This window comes from Papaver somniferum, chromosome 9 (assembly GCF_003573695.1).
Source record: "Papaver somniferum cultivar HN1 chromosome 9, ASM357369v1, whole genome shotgun sequence".
NCBI classification, from domain to species: Eukaryota; Viridiplantae; Streptophyta; class Magnoliopsida; order Ranunculales; family Papaveraceae; genus Papaver; species Papaver somniferum.
Window position 1 is genome coordinate 64,015,063 of NC_039366.1, and position 21,684 is coordinate 64,036,746.

The 21,684-nt window shown below is 35.1% G+C and overlaps 2 protein-coding genes across 2 annotated transcripts; both read left to right on the top strand.

Annotated features, from left to right (window-relative positions):
* Positions 1 to 9,066: 9,066 nt before the first annotated feature.
* LOC113312030 lies at positions 9,067 to 9,489 on the top strand. The gene has a single exon (XM_026560805.1). It carries the CDS (start codon positions 9,067 to 9,069, stop codon positions 9,487 to 9,489), a length of 423 nt encoding a protein of 140 aa, XP_026416590.1.
* Positions 9,490 to 10,901: 1,412 nt separating this feature from the next.
* On the top strand, positions 10,902 to 17,645 carry LOC113312031. Its single transcript, XM_026560806.1, has 2 exons — positions 10,902 to 11,205; positions 17,443 to 17,645. The coding sequence occupies exons 1-2, from the start codon at positions 10,902 to 10,904 to the stop codon at positions 17,643 to 17,645; spliced, it is 507 nt and encodes a 168-aa protein (XP_026416591.1).
* The last annotated feature ends 4,039 nt before the right edge of the window (positions 17,646 to 21,684 follow it).

Consider the following 21,684-nt stretch of genomic DNA (forward strand, 5'->3'; position numbering starts at 1 on the left):
ACTTGGAAAACGGGAGAAGGTGGTCTTTGCGTTAGTGCATCTACAGTTGAATACTTGGTACATAACGATTCTTTAGAGAAAGATCTTCTCAACTACAAACAATACAAGTTTAACGAGAAGCTTCTGGAAGAGCAACCGATGCGCGAAATAGACAGAAAATACTTACTTGTCTTGCATCTGGATTCGTCCGCTTGGGTAAGTTGTTATCTTAGAGTGCATATCTATATTGCATTAAACATAATTAGATATAACTATTAAACTAAATCCATGTTTTCAGTACAATGTCGAGTTCCCGGATAAGCTCAAAGGAGGAGCAGAAGAATCTATTTACAATCCAATATTGGCGATGGATAACAGTACCAAGAAGATTCTTGTACCAATGTGCCATAACAATCTCCATTTGACACTACTTGAGTATGACTGCGAAAAATGGTGTTCAACCACTACAATTCTTCTAAGGCTGAATGGGGAAGAATATGTTATCCAAACGCCACAAAAATGGCAGATTACATGTTCAAACCTATCAACATGTACTTGGTGGAGAAGAATAAAGAGACATTGAAAAATGTAGTAGTCAATGAATGTGAAGCACCTCAACAAGGTAAATCACCATACTGCCTACTATTTGTGGTGTATTTTATGAAGATGAAGTCGAAAAGAAAATATGTGGGAGTACCTTTGGGAGATGATGATCAGGTGCAAATGAAGGTTCGCAACAAAAGGGTCACTTTAGCATGCAAATTGCTGACAGCATCTCACCAGAAATTAGTTAGGTACTGACACAAATATAGTCTTAATTGTTAAAAGTAATCTGACAGTACCTATTTTACTTTTATTCTTGATTACATTTCATGAGTTCAAGAATGTTCAAAACACATATCTTAAAAATATAGCTTTTCCTTTTATTAGTGATTTTTAATTTGTACTTGGGTTAAGTTTAATGTAGTGATATTCCAATTGTGTTACTTTGTTGTGTAGTCTAACTTATTAGTGATTTTGATATGGAATTATTCAAATTTTCTTATGGAATTGTTCAAATTTTCTTTAAGTGATGCGAATGTCAGTATGTAGCGGTACTGATATCAGTATGGTTACACCACAACCAGTACATATTAGTAAGTACTGATATCAGTATGGTTACACTACAAAAATCACTATATACTGATATGATATTTTACACTATAAATCACTACATACTGATATGTAGTATCAGTATGGTTACACTACAAATCACTACATACTGAAGATACTTACGCTACAATACTGACATGTAATATCAGTATGTAATACTACACTACTGGTGATAGATGCTGACATTTTGATAGACTTAATGACATATTTCATTATTCAAAAGATCGATATAACTACATATTTCATAATGTTTCAAAAACCAAAAGATGTTCTAAGAAACAACAAAAACAGTAATTTGATATTCCAATTGTGTTACTTTGTTGTGTAGTCAAACTTATTAGTGATTTTGATACGAGGGGGCGCTGCCCCCTCGACCCCCGTAGATGGTGAATCAGCTGGGAAACCATAAGCTGAAACTAATCTTATGGAATTGTTCAAATTTGCTTTAAGGGATGCAAATGTCAGTATGTAGTGGTACTGATATCAGTATGGTTACACCACAACAAGTACATATTAGTAAGTACTGATATCATTATGGTTACACTACAAAAATCACTACATACTGATAAGATATTTTACACTACAAATCACTACATACTGATATGTAGTATCAGTATGGTTACACTACAAATCACTACATACTGAAGATGCTTACGCTACAATACTGACATGTAATATCAGTATGTAATAATACACTATTGGTGATAGATGCTGACGTTTTGATAGACTTAATGACATATTTCATTATTCGAAAGATCAATATAACTACATATTTCATAATGTTTTAAAAACCAATAGATGTTCTAAGAAACAAAAAAAACAGTAATTTGATATTCCAATTGTGTTACTTTGTTATGTAGTCTAACTTATTAGTGATTTTGATACGAGGGGGCGCTGCCTCCTCGACCCCCGTAGATGGTGAATCAGCTGGGAAACCATAAGCTGAAACTTATCTTATGGAATTGTTCAATTTGCTTTAAGGGATGCAAATGTCAGTATGTAGTGGTACTGATATCAGTATGGTTACACCACAACAAGTACATATTAGTAAGTACTGATATCATTATGGTTACACTACAAAAATCACTACATACTGATAAGATATTTTACACTACAAATCACTACATACTGATATGTAGTATCAGTATGGTTACACTACAAATCACTACATACTGAAGATGCTTACGCTACAATACTGACATGTAATATCAGTATGTAATAATACACTACTGGTGATAGATGCTGACGTTTTGATAGACTTAATGACATATTTCATTATTCGAAAGATCAATATAACTACATATTTCATAATGTTTTAAAAACCAATAGATGTTCTAAGAAACAACAAAGACAGTAATTTGATATTCCAATTGTGTTACTTTGTTATGTAGTCTAACTTATTAGTGATTTTGATACGAGGGGGCGCTGCCCCCTTGACCCCCGTAGATGGTGAATCAGCCGGGAAACTATAAGCTGAAACTAATCTTATGGAATTGTTCAAATTTGCTTTAAGTGATGCGAATGTCAGTATGTAGTGGTACTGATATCAGTATGGTTACACCACAACCAGTACATATTAGTAAGTACTGATATCAGTATGGCTACACTACAAAAATAACTACATACTGATATGATATTTTACACTACAAATCACTACATACTAAAAATGCTTACGCTACAATACTGACATGTAATATCAGTATGTAATACTACACTACTGGTGATAGATGCTGACATTTTCATAGACTTAATGATATATTTCATTATTCGAAAGATCAATATAACTACATATTTCATAATGTTTCAAAAACCAAAAGATGTTCTAAGAAACAACAAAAACAGTAATTTGATATTCCAATTGTGTTACTTTGTTGTGTAGTCTAACTTATTAGTGATTTTGATACGAGGGGGCGCTGTCTCCTCGACCCCCGTAGATGGTGAATCAGCTGGGAAACCATAAGCTGAAACTAATCTTATGGAATTGTTCAAATTTTCTTTAAGTGATGCGAATGTCAGTATGTAGTGGTACTGATATCAGTATGGTTACACCACAACCAGTACATATTAGTAAGTACTGATATCAGTATGGTTACACTACAAAAATCACTACATACTGATATGATATTTTACACTACAAATCACTACATACTGATATGTAGTATCAGTATGGTTACACTACAAATCACTACATACTGATATGTAGTATCAGTATGGTTACACAACAAATCACTAAATACTGAAGATGCTTACGCTACAATACTGACATGTAATATCAGTATGTAATACTACACTACTGGTGATAGATGCTGACATTTTGATAGACTTAATGACATATTTCATTATTCGAAAGATCAACATAACTACATATTACATAATGTTTCAAAAACCAAAAGATGTTCTAAGAAACAACAAAAACAGTAATTTCAGTACACTTGTGATGTATGTACTATAAAAGAAACAATTATTTAACCAAATTCAGTTGGTACTGACGAATCAAAAGAAAACAGTAGAATATAACAAGGGCTAGAGAAAAGAATGGTGGAAAGAATAATAGCAACGTCATCGATATCACATTCTGTTGCACGTTCAAAGCCTGTGATAAAAATAAAAAAAAATAAAAAGAGAAATCAAAACACTACTTGCTTAAAAATACATTGTATTCTATCATCCTACTCCAAGACATATCTTTAATATGTACTGACTGAAACACATACCTGACACAAAATCATTCTTCAGAAAGTTCATACTGACGGATAAGAGAGCATGTTTCCTTGTTGTGATGAGTCTTCAAATTACAGTTTGAACACTTGACAGATTTTCTACTAGTCTCATATGATGATTTAATACGCTTCCCCTTTTTCCTGCCTGGTGGAGACCTAATTACTTCTGGTGGGAGAACGGTGTCGTCTACGTGATACTCATCAGGCCTGTGAGAAAAATAAAGTATCATAACTACATATGAATATGTACACAGTATAATATATAGTTGTTTTTTTTTTGATATTGTTCCTCAAAAACAATGTGAAAATGTACTGATTAAAGACTCATACCTGTCGTGGTTAGGAACAGGTCTAATAACTATTGAATATAGCTCACGAAAAGTGGTAACTTTGAAGTAATCGTCGACGCAATAAAGTATCCTTCATCCAAATTTACTAATAGTTGCAGTAGCGTGCGAGCATGGAAAACCATAAACGCGTCATCGTTGGAAAGTACAAGTTTTTCTCTCTAGATCTACCATATGAGACCTGCACCCACAAAAAACACTCATATTATCTACTGAATATATACACAGTACATATTCATATGTTATCTTCAGTACACCTTAGATACTAGTTTGGTGGATAGAGATTAGGGGTAAATGCTAACCTTGGAGAATGCACTTCATAGCGCTTAGCATCTGACTGGCTAACTTTCCAGGGACGACCAATTTGAATGTGTAGTTCAAGCAAGGCTTGATACACAGGGGTTAGAAGTTCTGGGTTCATCAAGACACTCTGTTCATGACGTTCTGACATCATTTCCATCATACGTAGCCTACATGACAAAGGAATATCAGTCTATTATACTACATTATACGTAGATTAACAGAACACATATGCTTATACTGTTACAAAAAGAAAACTAATAAAATCTTAAAACTACATATAAGCTTGTACTGTGACTAAAGAAACTGATACAAACCTGATAAAGTCAACAAACGCAGCAGCATGTAACTTCTTCTCGCGGTTAATCCAGTTATTGAACGATTCAGCAACGCTTGAAGAAGTCTGACCATAACTACAACCCTTGAAGAACGCACTGGATCACTTTTCCTTTGGAATGTTGCGACAGTAGTCAGCAACCCAAGACCTTCCCAAATTAACCATTTCTTGGAGAGCTTCTTCATATGTTGCAGGAGAAAGAGCATATGTCGCCTTTCGGAAAGCATAAGTCACTTCTTTATACTTTTCGTCAGACTTTGCGATAGGTAAGTTTTTGTCCAAGTGGAAGTAACAATATCATCATTCAAAGCCTCTTTCAGATTCTTGAAAAACCACTCCTAGTTGTCATTAGTTTCACCAGATACTAAACCAAACGCGAGGGGATAAAAACCTGTAAAAGGAATTATTAATTATGTTAAGAAAATGCTAAAAGGAAAACAATAACCAACTACTTGACACTACATATTGACAATCAGTATGGTTTATATCATACTCGGTAAGGTCAATATGTAGTATGGTTTACCTCTTTGTTGATATGTGAAAAGCTGACCTCGTACTCAGGAAGGTCAATATGTAGTAGTATCCTCATTGTCAGTATTGTAGTAAAAATGAGTGATCTAATTACCAGACACTACATATATATAAAAAAGAAAAAAAACAATTACCTTGATTGCCATTAAGACATGTTGCTGCCATGAGACCTTCTCTAAAAGTTCCAGTGAGAAATGTAAAATCACAAAATATCATCGGACGACATAGTTTATAGCCCTCTCTACAAGCTCCAAAGCAAACAAAAAGTCTGTTGAATCTTTTTGTAGCATCATTAAAGTCGAAATCAATAAATGACCCGGGGTTTGTTTCCCTAACAGCATTCACCCACCAAGCAAGATCGGTGTTAGACTTGACATAATTACCAAAAATCTGTTTATGCGACAACTCAAGTGCATGATATGCGTGGTGATACTGGATGTCAATCCCGCCAGCAACTTTAATATAATCTACGATCTCTGCTGGCCTTATGCGAGGGTTGTGCCTGACACGCTCATGAATTAGACTGTTTTTTCATGAGTTTTCTCATAACTCTTGGATTCTTCAACGTATAACCTCCACCGCAGGTGTGCCTTCCCTCATATTCCTTTATCTTAAAAACATCAATAGAACTACCAATGGCAGTTGCATGTAGCCTCCATGAAAAACCTTTGACGATGCATACGGAGGTGAATCTCTCAAGGTCATTCTTCTTCATAATTACCTCATATCCACTTCTCATGCAGTATTTTTGGCATGTTAAACGTACGACATCAACACCACCATAGAATAATTGTTCCGTATCATCAAAAATCTTCTCCCAACCATCTGAAAAAAACACATTTGGAACCTCTTTACCATCTTTCAAATAACTGTTCTTTGCACTGACAACTAAGTCTGCATTACTGTCAACTTCCATACGCCTAGAAGAACTAGATGCGCCAGCTGAAATTACATCCACCTGCAAATCAAAGAAAGCCGATTTCTTTGCAGAATGTAATGCAGCGATGCTCTGGAGCGTTACGTCGGCAAGAATAGGAACTATCGCTTGATTCTGTAAATAGTTAACCAGAATAGTCGATGGAGTCAACCAGCTCCACATATTACAGATGAAAAATTTCAAATACACTAAAGTAGAAGACGATGTAACCAAATATGAAAAATGGTATTGTTTATGATATACATGAGAATAGCAAGAGAAATCTGATTCGGGAGTAACGTCAGACATGTTTACCCTGTAAAAAAATTATCCAAAAATTAACTATTGGTAATATATATATTGATATCATATCAAGTATTGGTATCATACATATTGACATGTACTGAGTCTTAAAAAGAGTCCCTGTATGGATATGTGTTGTATCATTTCGATATGTATTGACATGTTTTATGCATTACGTATTGACATGTACTGTCTCATATTGATATGTATTGGCATCTACTGTAGGATGAAAAAGAGAGCATGATATATGCAGTACGTATTGGTATGTAACATGTAGGATAAATACCATACATTTTACAACATATCAATATGTACCTTGCCTATGAATAATGTATTGGCATCTACTGTAGGATGAAAAGAGATCATGATATATGCAGTACGTATTGGTATGTAACATATAGGATAAAATACCATATATTTTACAACATATCAATATGTACCGTGCCTATGAATAAATATGTTCCATATATTTTGAGAATCATGATCATATCAACAAAAAAACATACTAACATGAAGACCAGTATGAATAAATAGTTCATCACTACACTAAAGAAATTGGAAGTTAATTATGTGGCTATGAATAAATATGTTCCTATACAAAAATCAGATTACAAAAGAAACTAAACAGAACAGCAGCAGAGAAAAGGTGATTACACAAACACACTTGTTCGAATCTGAGATCAACCTAATTCGAATCTGAGATACCTAATTGAAACACACAAAAATCACAAAAATTACTTAAGAAAATCCAGCGAAAACTGAATTGAACAATGTAAATCATCATAAAACTGAAATCATAAAAGAAAAGATAACAATGTACATCAAGATTTCAAAGAACAACAGCAGATGAATCGTCATAAACCTAATTATTCATCAAGATTTCAAAGAAACAACATCAGAGGGAGATGATTAAAAAGATAAATACCTTGTACGAATCTGAGATAAAGCTAATTCGAAGCTCAGATGAACCTAATTCGAAGCTGAGAGGAACCTTATTGAAAGACACTACCAGAAACTGAGATGAACCAAAACACAGCAGCAGAGAAAACGAGAGACTGGATCTGAGATGAAAAAGAGGAAAGAAACTGAGTTTGAATGTGATTTGTTCGTTATATACAGTTGCAGAAGGGTATGTTGGGCATATTGGAAAGTACATCTTGTGTCAAACACACGTGTCTGGACTAAGGAATAAAGATTCTGGTCCAAAAACATGTTTTTGGGCCAGCGGATAATTTTATTCTGGGGGTGGACTACACATTAACCGGTCCTGGATTTTCTGGACTAAACAATAATTCCTAGTTTAGAAAAAAGTGGAAAATATATAGGTTAGAAAATCAAACATTAACACTTAATGTTATAGAATAATTATATGGTGAATTGGTGATGAACCACCATTCCGCTAATTAATTGTAGTCTGGCACTTGGTACCCACTTCATTGGTGTTAATTTTGTAACTCTTGTAACACCCTTATTCTAGGTGTAATTGGTGATTTAATGGTATAGTTATTTCCCTTATGGAGAAAGCCTATATAAGAGGTCTCTTCCTCCTTTATAAAGACACAACAAAATCAACAAAGTTTCTCTTCTTATACTACTCTATTTGTTCTCACATTAGTCTCTCTATTTATTTATTCTACGTTATCAGCATCCGGCTCTCATTAACGGTAAGAAATTGAAATATAATTTCTATTAAAATAAGTTTTATATTGCTAATTTGTTACTCATATTATTTTTACAGAAAAAAATAGAATAAAAATAAATAAAATAGTAAAAACGTTTTCTCAAGATATGCAAATATTTTGATTTATTTGTTTAATTATTTTGAGAAATATTCATGAAAATATAAATCATACAATTTTGATTTTATTTATTTATTTTGCTTTGTTGTTTATATACATATTTTATTTGTGGTGTGTGAATAAAAAAGTTAATATTTTTCGTGTTCTCAGACCATGTCAAATTTCTCAAAATTAGAATTTGTTGCTCTTAACTTGTTGGGGGAGAACTACTTGTCATGGATTCTTGATGTTAAGATCCATCTTAATACGATGAATTTGGGAAACACTATAATTGAATGAAACGATGAATCCTTGGAGGATCGTTTAAAAGCCATGATTTTCCTTCGTCGCCATCTTGACGAGGCATTGAAATCCCAATAGTTAACAGTGGAAGATCCATACTCTTTGTGGTTTGACTTGAAAGATCGATATCACCACCAGAAAACCATCATACTCCCCGAACTCGACATGAGTGGATAAACTTGCGTTTGAATATTTTAAGATGGTAAGTGACTATAACTCTGAATTTTTCCGCATTGTTTCCCGTTTAAGATTATGGAGAGAAGTTTTAAATGAAAATGATCATTTAGAAAAGACTTATTCAAATTTTCATGCTTTAAATGTTCTCTTGCAGAGAAGAGATTTGAAAAATACTCATAATTAATTTCATGTCCTTGTGGCGGAGAAAAACAATGAACTATTGATGAAATATCATCAGTCTCATCCCACTGAAACTGTAGCAACACCTAAAGTGAATGCCAGTTCATCTCGTGAGCGTGGGAAGGGTCATTGGCATGGACCTAAGTGCCACATTGGCAAGAAAAATGGTGGTCATAATAATGCCAAAAAGGATAACAACAACAACCTTTCTCAAGATAAGGGGAAGGGAAAGGGTTCACAAAACAAGCCCAAGGAAAACAAAGAGACTAGTTGTTTCCGCTGTGGCATGCAAGGACATTGGTGTCATGTCTGTCGTACTGCCAAGCATCTGGTTGATCTATACCAGGCATCTCTTAAGGCAAAAAGAAATAATGTCGAAATGAATTTTTCTAATTTTGAGAATGGGGAGACTACCCACTTCGATATTTCATATTTCCTTCTCCAGGAGTACGACAATGAATCTTAAACATATATATTGGCATAGGATTCCCATTTCCCTAAAGACAATTTCACTATTGTTGGTTAGTATTTGTTTTTCTGCAATGGTGTGTTTAGTTATTTTGTTTTGCAATGGTTATTTGGTTGAACTTTGGTTTCATGTAGTTTTGCTTCCTAATGAATTTATGTTTAACTTTGAGGTATACCTAAATTTCTCTTATTAATTTATTTCTAATTTAGATATGGATGCTAAAGGCTTGAGAACTTTGAATGCAAGTGATAAGGTCATGTGTCTTGCAGATAGTGCAACGACAGATATAATTCTCCGAGATAAGAGATTTTTTTTAAGTCTAAAACTAGCCAACGCTAATGTTAGTATCATTTCGGGAGTATCAAAAATAATCGACGGTTCCGGAAGAGATGTTATATTATTACCTAATTGTACAAAATTAAATATCCAAGATGCCTTATATTCTAGAAAATCCACTAGAAATTTGCTTTCTTTTAAAGATATTCGTCAAAATGGATATCATATTAAGACTATTAGCGAATATAATATTGAATATCTTTGTATAACTTCTATTTTCTCAGGCAAGAAATGCGTGTTAGAAAAGCTTCCGACTTTTGCATCTGGATTATACCACACTAGCATAATAGAAAAACACCTTTCAATATTTGATCCAAAGATTTTTAAACTTTCGCATGACCATGTTGGTCATCCAGGATCTACGATGATGCGTAGGGCTATAGAAAACTAACATGGTCATTCTTTAAGGAATCAAAAAAATCCTTACACCTCATGATTTTCCTTGCTATGCATGCTCTCAAGGAAAATTAATAATTAGACCATCTCCAACAAAGGTTGGTATTGAGGCACCTAATTTCTTACAAAGAATTCAAGGAGACATATGTCGACCTATCCATCCTCCTTGTGGACCATTTAGATATTTTATGGTCCTAATTGATGCATCAACCCGATGGTCTCATGTTTTCCTACTTTCAAGTCGTACAGTAGCTTTTGCAAGATTACTTGTTCAAATCATACGACTAAGGGAACAATTTACAGATCACCCCATTACGACTATTCGTCTTGATAATGCTGATGAATTTACGTCTAATGCATTTGATGATTATTGCATGTCAATTGGAATTGACGTTGAGCATCTTGTTGCTTACACGCAAACCCAAAATGGTTTAGCAGAGTCTTTTATTAAACGATTACAATTAATCGCTCAACCATTAATTTTTCGGTCTAAATTACCAATTTCTGCTTGGGGTCATGCAATTTTACATTAGGAAGCGCTGGTGTGTATCCGACCTACCAATTATCATATCTACTCACATGTACAACTTGTATTTGGACAACAATCAAATATTTCACATTTAAGAATTTTTGGTTGCGTTGTATATGTCCCAATAGCCCCTCCATAAAGGACTAAGATGGGCCCACAACGTCGACTTGGATTTTACGTTGGTTTTGACTCTTCATCAGTAATCAGATTCCTGGAACCATTAACAGGAGATATTTTTAAGGCACGTTTTGCAGACTGCCATTTTGATGAGTCAAATTTCCCGTCGTTAGGGGGACAAAAGCTAAAACTTGAGGAACGTCGTGAAATTTCATGGAATACTCCCTCTATAGCGCACCTTGATCCTCTCACTAGTCAATGTGAACTTGAGTTCCAAAGGATCATAAATTTGAAAAATATTGCGAATAGAATGTCTGATGCATTCACGGACACAGGTAGAGTAACTGAAAAAGCGGGGGTACAACAACCATACCCAATATTTCGCTTAACATTCTGTATGGACAAACACCAATATACTTTCTAGAGAATCAACTATACATTCAGACTCAATCTAGAAAAAAGTATATTGAGGAGTTAATATCTCTCTCGCTTGATTTGATCTTTACTCAAGCAAATAAGAATTTGCGAGTCTTTATCAAATACAAGGATAATAAACTTAAATGGTACCAAAGACCAATATCCAAGGATCAATCAATTTCCAATCAACAACCAAGGTTGGAGTTCACAATTGATCGATACAACGTACAATCTGTGATATTTCAATTATATAACAAAATATAATGCCGAATAGAAATAACACAGACACCAGAAATTTTGTTAACGAGGAAACCTCAAATGCAGAAAGACCCCGGGACCTAGTCAAGATTGAACACCACATTGTATTAAGCCGCTACAGACACTAGCCTACTACAAACTAAGTTCGGTCTGGATTGTAATTGAACCCAAATCAATCTCATATTGATTCAAGGTACAATTGCGCTCGTTACGTCTCTGATCCCAGCAGGATAATACGCACTTGATTCCCTTAGGTGATCTCACCCACAACTAAGAGTTGCTACGACCCAAAGTCGAAGACTTTAATAAACAAATCTGTATCACACAGAAAAGTCTAGAGAATAGATAAATCCGTCTCCCACAGAAATACCTACGAGTTTTGTTCTGTCTTTTGATAAATCAAGGTGAACATGAACCAATTGATAAACCAGACTTATATTCCCGAAGAGCAGCCTAGTATTATCTATCACCTCACAATAATCTTAATCGACGCGTGAAAGAAGATATTGTGGAATCACAAACGATGAGACGAAGATGTTTGTGATTACTTTTCTATCTTGCCTATCGGAGATATAAATCTCAATCCAATCGTTACGATTGTAGTCAAAATGATATAATCATCAAGATAAGATCAGACAACTACGAGAAAGTAGTATCGGTCTGGCTTCACAATCCCGATGAAGTCTTTAAGTTGTAACCTGGTTTACAAGAAGAAACCAGGTTAAAGGAGAATCGACTCTATCTAATACAACTAGTATCACACATGAGGTGTGGGGATTAGGTTTCCCAGTTGCTAGAGTTCTCCCTTATATAGTCTTCCAAATCAGGGTTTGCAATCAATGTTAGCTTGGTAACAAAGCATTCAATATTCACCGTTAGATGAAAACCTGATTAGATTAAAGCTAATATCTTTCAACCGTTGGATCAAAAACTTAGCTTGTTATACACAAATGAAATGTACTATTTTGGGTTTATGTAATCGTACCCAAACATGAACATTTGTTGGTTCAATAATAGTTAACCAATGGTTATCCATATGAGCACTTTCATATCAAGCATGTTCTTCTTCACCATAACTAGTTCAAATGACTCAAATGAACTAGTTAGCGAGTTGTTCAATTGCAAGGAAATCTTATGTAACTACACAAGACACAATCGAAGCAAAAACGATTTGATTCACTCGAATCGGTTCATGAACTATATATCCACGGTTTGCGTTTAGCATTCCTTAGTTAATATAAATAAGTTCACAAACAATCGTCTTTAGATATAACCATCTTAAGTTTGCAGACATAGTTCGCGGACTTAAGTTCCCGGAAGGAGTTCTCAAACTCCAGCATATTTTCTCGGGTCGAGAACTTCCGCCAGTTCGCGGACTGAGTTCGCGGACTGAGTTCACGGCTCTTGTTCCGGTTCTCTATATCAACAATGTTCGCAAACTTCAGTTCAAGGAAAAATGACTTTTACATATATGTGTTGCCACACAATGATTATATCCATCATTGGTTATTTAATCTAAACTCTCATTTCAACCATTAAAACATTCTTAGAGGACATTTCGTCAAAATAAGCAATTATCAAGGTGATTGAAACGTGTCATGACTTTCGTCACTAGGTAAAGATGAACTTGGACAAAGCAAAAGCTTACCAACACATATTTCGAGAAATAGATAGGCGAGATGAACTCGGCTCGAAATAGCAAATGTGTATAATCAAAGTCTATATAGCAAAATGACTTTGGTATCAAAATAGGAGATAGAGTAGATAGACTTTTGAGTGATAGATAAGTTCAAGTCTTCACAAACCTTTTAGTCGATGAAGATCCACCAGTTCCTTGAGTAGTCCTTCGTCTTGTATGATGATTTCCATGGAGTTCTTGATCTCAACTATTTTTTTTCTATCCTAGTCCGAGACTTAGCTATAGTAGACTAGAAATCAAGACTTATAGTTTTGATCACTAACATTGACAAACATGCTATAGATAGAAACGCATGCTCATCAATCCTGGAGTTGTGATCCTTTCTTTCAAGCATCTTCTTTAGAACCAGCTCCTGAATTGACTCTAGTTACGAAAACCCTAAGAACTCACGAGAGGAGTACGTGAACGTTTGTGGACCATCAGCACAAAAAAAAAACTTAAACAGAAATAATATACAACATACTTGAGCATTTATCAATTAATTTCCTTGCATTTCTCGAGTTAGAAACAAGGAAAAGAAAACCTGGAGTCAGGTGGTAGAGTGGAAATTAATCCCACTATGATCATCGAGAAAAGAGTTGTATATATCATCTGACAGTTTGATCTTTGTGTTCTTCTCCTTTCTTCGGTTGACTTTCATCCCAGAAGAGTAAGACATGGCGTGTTTAACATATCCGTCAGAATTCTTTCTCTGAGGACTAAATCTAGGACCTCTTGCAATTGGTTCAAGAGGATCAGAATAAAGAGAAATCCATTGTCTAGACTTAGATTTACCAGACACATCCTTATAAGCACAAGGAATATGTTCATTAGTGGCACAAGAGTTTATACCATTGAGATGAACTTGTTCGCTGTGATGATTTCTAGAATAGAGATCATTTTTATAAGGTTTCTGATTTTCTATGGGCACGAGATTCGCTGCAGAAGTCGACAGACTATTTACTCCATTTATAGTAGAAAGAAGCAAATTATGAAGATTCGAGATTTGTTTCCTTCTGGCAAGGCAATGGATAGCATAGTGATTCTTTTTCCCTCAGAATGTACAGGATCGTGGAGGAGAACCAACAACTGGTACCTGTTTAATCTTCATAGCCATATGAGAGGGTTGTAAGTCACGTAACTCTTTCTAAACACAACCTTCTTCTGGAGAATATTTCTTCATGTGTTGTAATTCACAAGAATTAGTTGGTACGGAAGAATTTCTCCTTAAGACAAAGTTTTTGTTTTCCAAGGATCTGCACTGTTCATGGGCTAGAACAAGAGATGCACCTACTTTCTCTTTTTCAATACGAAGTCTGTTTAGATCTGATGAATGCGTCTCGATCATTCGTTTTTCTCTAATTAAGTCTTCCTTGATAATATCCTCAAGAGCACTAATCTTTTCACGCTGTAGAGTAGTTTCTTGGAGAAGTTTTTCAATATTCTTAGAGAAAGACTCAATGATGTTATAGAGTTCACGTTCTCGATCTAGAGACTTTTCAAATTCATCAATAAGCTGAGCATGATCCTGAAAATCAATAGCTTTAGTAGAATTTTTCAAGATTCTGGTGAGCTCCATTTCACTTTTTCCAAAGTGTCACATGCCTCATGAGAGGAAGAGATGTCAACATCTGATGGACCAATCTTTATACCTCGGGATTCGGAAGAATCAACTAAGGAGTAATCCTTTGAGGTGTTACCAAGACACTTGGTATAATTAAAAGCTTTAGGAGACATCTTGGTATGTGTAAATGCTAGAGAAGAGATTTTGTCCTCAGACTCAGATTGCCACAAACACAGACTTGTAAGGTCTTTAAACGTGTTTGCCTGCTCTGATACCAATTGAAAAAGCGGGGGTACAACAACCACACCCAATATTTCGCTTAGCAATCTATATGGACAAAATCCAATATACTTTCTAGAGAATCAACTAGACAGTCAGACTCAATCTAGAGAAAAGTATATTGAGGAGTTAATATCTCTCTCGCTTGATTTGATCTTTACTCAAGAAAATAAGAATTTGCGAGTCTTTATCAAATACAAGGATAATAAACTTGGATGGTACCAAAGACCAATATCCAAGGATCAATCAATTTTCAATCAACAACCAAGGTTGGATTTTACAATTGATCGATACAACGTACAACCTGTGATATTTCAATTATATAACAAAATATGATGTGGAATAGAAATAACACAGACACTAGAAATTTTGTTAACGAGGAAACCTAAAATGCAGAAAAACCCCGGGACCTAGTCCAAATAGAACACCACACTGTATTAAGCCACTACAGACACTAGCCTACTACAAACTAACTTCGGTATGGACTGTAGTTGAACCCCAATCTATCTCACACTGATTCAAGGTACAGTTGCGCTCCTTACGTCTCTGATCCCAGCAGAATACTACGCACTTGATTCTCTTAGCTGATCTCACCCACAACTAAGAGTTGCTACGACCCAAAGTCGAAGAATTTAATAAACAAATCTGTATCACACAGAAAAGTCTACAAAATAGATAAATCTTTCTCCCACTGAAATACCTACGAGTTTTGTTCCGTCTTTTGATAAATCAAGGTGAACATGAACCAATTGATAAACCAGACTTATATTCCCGAAGAACATCCTAGTATTATCAATCACCTCATAATAATCTTAATCGACACGGCGAAAGAAGATATTGTGGAATCACAAACGATGAGACGAAGATGTTTGTTATTATTTTTCTATCTTGCCTATCGGAGATATAAATCTCAAGCCAATCGTTACGATTGTACTCAAAACGATAGGATCAACAAGATCAGATCACACAACTACGAGAATGTAGTATCGGTATGGCTTCACAGTCCCAATGAAGTCTTTAAGTCGTTGACCTGGTTTACAAGAAGAAACCTAAGGTTAAAGGAGAATCGACTCTATATAATACAACTTGTATCACACAGGAGGTTGGGGGTTAGGTTTCCCAGTTGCTAGAGTTCTCCCTTATATATTCTTTCAAATCAGGGTTTGCAATCAATGTTAGCTTGGTAACAAAACATTCAATATTCACCGTCAGACGAAAACCTGATTAGATTCAAGCTAATATCTTTCAACCGTTGGATCAAAAACTTAGCTTGTTATACACAAATGAAATGTACTATTTTGGGTTTATGTAATCGTACCCAAACATGAACATTTGTTGGTTCAGTAATAGTTTACCAATGGTTAGCCATATGAGCACTTTCATATCAACCATGTTCTTCTTCACCATAACTAGTTCAAATGACTCAAATGAACTAGTTAGAGAGTTGTTCAATTGCAAGGAAATCTTATGTAACTACACAAGACACAATCGAAGCAAAAACGATTTGATTCACTCGAATCGGTTCATGAACTATATAGCCACGGTTTGCGTTTAGCATTCCTTAGTTAATATAAATAAGATCACAAACAATCGTCTTTAGATATAACCAGCTTAAGTTTGCAGACATAGTTCGCGGACTTAAGTTCCCGGAAGGAGTTCTCAAACTCCAGCATATTTTCTCGGGTCGAGAACTTCCGCCAGTTCGCGGACTGAGTTCACGACTCTTGTTCCGGTTCTCTATATCAACAATGTTCGCAAACTTCGGTTCAAGGAAAAAGTACTTTTACATATATGTGTTGCCACACAATGCTTATATCCATCATTGGTTATTTAATCTAAACTCTCATTTCAACCATTGAAACATTTTTAGAGGACATTTCGTCAAAATAAGCAATTTTCAAGGTGATTGAAACGTGTCATGACTTTCGTCACTAGGTAAAGATGAACTTGGCCAAAGAAAAAGCTTACCAACACATATTTCGAGAAATAGATAGGCGAGATGAACTCGGCTCGAAATAGAAAATGTGTATAATCAAAGTCTATATAGCAAAATGACTTTGGTCTCAAAATAAGAGATAGAGTAGATAGACTTTTGAGTGATAGATAAGTTCAAGTCTCCACATACCTTTTAGTCGATGAAGATCCACCAGTTCCTTGAGTAGTCCTTCGTCTTATATGATGATCGCCATGGAGTTCTTGAGCTCAACTACACTTTCTATCCTAGTCCGAGACTTAGATATAGTAGACTAGAAAACAAGACTTATAGTTTTGATCACTAACATTGACAAACATGCTATAGATAGAAACGCATGCGAGTTCGACCGAGCAATGCTCTAACAGTAACAAAATCACATATACCTACTGCAAATACTCCAGCGAGAGTAATAGTCTCTGCAGGACAAAATGACGTATCTGAACCACGCTTGAAGACTGCAAGACCTATTGGTGCAAAAGATTCAGTTCCGTGGAAGAAAGGAAAGGATGTTGGGATTCCAGAAAACACCACATCCACAAAATCAATGATTTATGAATCTGAAATTATTGCACATCAAGAGGAAGAAATACCTGGAAATAAATAGATCTCTATAAATCATGTAGGTATGGAAGGACTATTGGATCGGAACAACATCATTCCTGATCATAAATTTGCTTATGTAATTTCCTTGGATGTATTTGAAAATACTGATGATCCTGAACCACTAAATGTAGACGTAGAAATGATTGGACAAAGTGGAAGGATGCAATCCAAGCAGAATTCGAGTCATTAGCAAAACGTGAAGTTTTTGGTCCCGTTGTTCAGAAACCAAACAATGTAAAACCCGTCGGATACAAATGGGTATTTGTAACGCAACGAAAATAATAAGATTGTAAGATACAAAGCTCGACTTGTTGCACAAGGTTTATCGCAGATACCTGGTATTGATTACCAAGAAACGTATTCTCCGGTAATGGATGCAATTACATTTCGATTTCTGATAAGTTTAGCATTTTCAGAAAATTTGGGCATGCACCTTATGGATATAGTCACAACATATTTATATGGCTCACTAGATAGTGATATATACATAAAAATTCCTGAAGGGTTTAAAATACCTGTAGCAAACAAATCAGTAGAAAGAGGCATGTACTCAATAAAGATGCAAAGATCTCTGTATGGACTAAACCAATCAGAGAGAATATGGTATAACCGTCTTAGTGAATATTTGTGGAAAGAAGGTTATATTAATAATGTTATATGTCCATGTGTTTTATCAAAATATCAAGTTCTGGTTTTGCTATCATTGCAGTTTATGTTAATGATTTAAATCTAGTTGGGACTCTTGAAGAGCTCATAAAAACTGTTAATTACTTGAAAAAAAGGAATTCGAAATGAAGGATCTTGGTAAGACTAAGTTTTTTTTTGGTCTAAAAATTGAACATTTGTGAAATGGTATCTTTGTTCATCAAACTACATATACAAAGAAAGTTTTGGATAGATTTCATATGGACAAAGCACATCCATTAAGCTCTTCGATGGTCGTTAAATCACTTGATGAAAACAAAGATCAATTTTGTTCCAAAGAATATGGTGAAGAACTTTTTGGTCCATAAGTGCCATATATAAGTGCAATTTTGGCACTGATGTATCTTGCAAATTGCACAAGACCTGATATTATATTTTCTGTCAAATTACTAGCAAGATACAGTTCTGCACCAATTAAACGTCATTGGAATGGTGTTAAGCATCTCTTGGGATACCTTAGTGGAAAAATTGATTTGGGTTTATTTATTCGAAAGAATCTAATTCAAAATTAGTAGCAGCTACCTCTTCAAATCATTCTGAACTTTTGGCATACCATGTGTGTTTGGCTGCGAAGTATGATTCATCATATCCATGAATCATGTGGGATTCCTTCGAATAAAAACACTCCAAGAGTATTATATGAAGACAATGCCGCTTGTATTGCACAACTCAAAGATGGTTATATAAAGGGTGATCGAACAAAGTGAAAAAGCGGGGGTCTAACAACCACACCCAACAATTCGTTTGGCAATCTGAATAGACAAACTCCAATATACTTTCAAGAGAATCAACTAGACAATTAGACTCAATATAGAGAAAAGTATATCAAAGAGTTTTGTATCTCTCTTTCTCAATTCAATCTGCAATCAGCAAATAGTAGTTTGCGAGCCCGATTGAATATAAGAGGATTAACTTGAACGGTACCAAAGACCAATGTTCAAGGATCAATCAATTTCAATCAACAACCAAAGGTTGGATTTATCAATTGATTGATTTAACGCACAACCTGTGATATTTCAATTATATGACAAAATATAACGCGAAAAATAAATAACACAGACACCAGAAGTTTTGTTAACGAGGAAACCACAAATGCAGAAAAAACCCGGGACCTAGTCCAGATTTGAACATCACACTGTATTAAGCCGCTATAGACACTAGCCTAGTATCACTGAACTTCGGACTGGACTGTAGTTGAACTCTAATCAATCTCACACTGATTCAAGGTACAATTACGCTCCCTACGTCTCTGATCCCAGCAGGATACTACGCACTTGATTCCCTTAGCTGATCTCACCCACAACCAAAAGTTGCTACGACCCAAAGTCGAAGAATTGATAAACAAATCTGTCTCACACAGAAAAGTCTATAGGATAGATAAATTTGTCTCCCACGGAAATACCTCTGAGTTTTGTTTCGTATTTTGATAAATCAAGGTGAACATGAACCAATTGATATACCGAACTTATATTCCCGAAGAACAGCCTAGAAATATCAATCACCTCCCAATAATCTTAACCGTATGGTAGCGAAACAAGATATTGTGGAATCACAAATGATGAGACGAAGATGTTTGTGATTACTTTTTATCTTGCCTATCGGAGATTAAATCTTGAGCCAATCTTAAAGAAGATAGTATTCAAACACGATAGAAACAACAAGATCAGATCACGCAACCATAGAGAAAATATTTGGGTCTGGATTCACAATCCCAATGAATTCTTCAAGTCGTTAACCTACAGGGTTTCGTGAAAAACCTAAGGTTAAAGGAGAATCGACTCTAGGTTATCCAACTAGTATCACACAGGAGGTGTGGGGATTAGGTTTCCTAGTTGCTAGAGTTCTCCTTTATATAGTTTTCAAATCAGGGTTTGCAATCAATGTTACCTTGGTAACAAAGCATTCAATATTCACCGTTAGAGGAAAACCTGATTAGATTCAAGCTAATATATTTCAACCATTAGATCGAACTTAACTTGTTATACACAAATGAAATGTATCCTCATTTAGGTTTATGTAGCCGTACTTAAACGTGTACACCATGTTGGCTCAACCGTATTTAACCGAGGTTAGCTATATGAACACTCTCAAATCAACCCTATTCATCTTAACTATAACTAGTTCAAATGACTCAAATGAAACTAGTTAAAGAGTTGTTCAATTTCCATATTCTCATAGAAGTATACAAGAACACAATTGAAGAAAAATCGGTTTGGTTCACTCGAATCAATTCATGAACATAATAGCCACGGTTTGCAAAGAATTCATACCTTAATATATAAATGTATTAGTTCATGAGCCAACCGATTTTAGAACTTTAACCACTCAAGTATGCAAACGGATACACATACTTAAGTAGCCGGTGTGAGTTTGGGTTCGCCGGTATGCAATCGGGTACACATACTTAGTACACTTCCAAAACCCAGAAAAATTCCCGGACCTATACCTTACGCAAGTATGCGTACCGTTATGTGTGCTTGGTACACGGAATTTCACAACTTCAAGTACGCATACGGGTATGCAAACTTTAGTTCCGGTCATGGATCACATACATGCAAGAATGCACAATATGTTTATAATCCAATGATGGTTAAGTATTCTAAACTCTTATTTCAATCATTGAAACTTTCTTAGAGGATGACAATAGCCGTTTTCACACACTATTAGCATCAAAGCAATTTTCAAGTTATTGAAATAATCATAACGAAACATTCCAAATCTACACCGAATGATTGTATCACACAAACCATGTAAGATGTTACTCGGCGATTTTCACGTGATCAAGATGAACTTGATTGAAGCGAAAGCTTACTATCACATATTCCGAGAAATATGTAAGCGAGTTAAACTCAGCTCGAAATCTCAAATGTGTATAATAGAAATCTATATTCTAACACGACTTATGTCTCAATATAGGAGATAGAGTAGAAATAGACTTTCCAAGTGATAGATGAGTTTCAGTCTCCACATACCTTTTGTTGATGAAGTTCCACAAGCTCGCCTTAGTAGTTCTTCTTCTTCAATTGATGAACGCCATGAAGTCTAATGCTCAACTACACAATCGATCCTAGTCCGAGACATCTACAAGTAGACTAGAAATCAAGACTTATAGTTTTGATCACTAACATTGACAAACAAGCTTGAGATATAAACGCTTGTGAGTTCGACCGAGCAGTGCTCTAACACAAAGCATATTTCTCCTAAATTTTTCTTCACACATGAAATTGTAAAGAACGAAGAACTTGAAGTAAAGCAGGTACGATCAAGTGAAAATCTTGTTGATTTATTCACTAAATCATTACCGACCTCCACATTCAAGAAGTTGGTTCACAAGA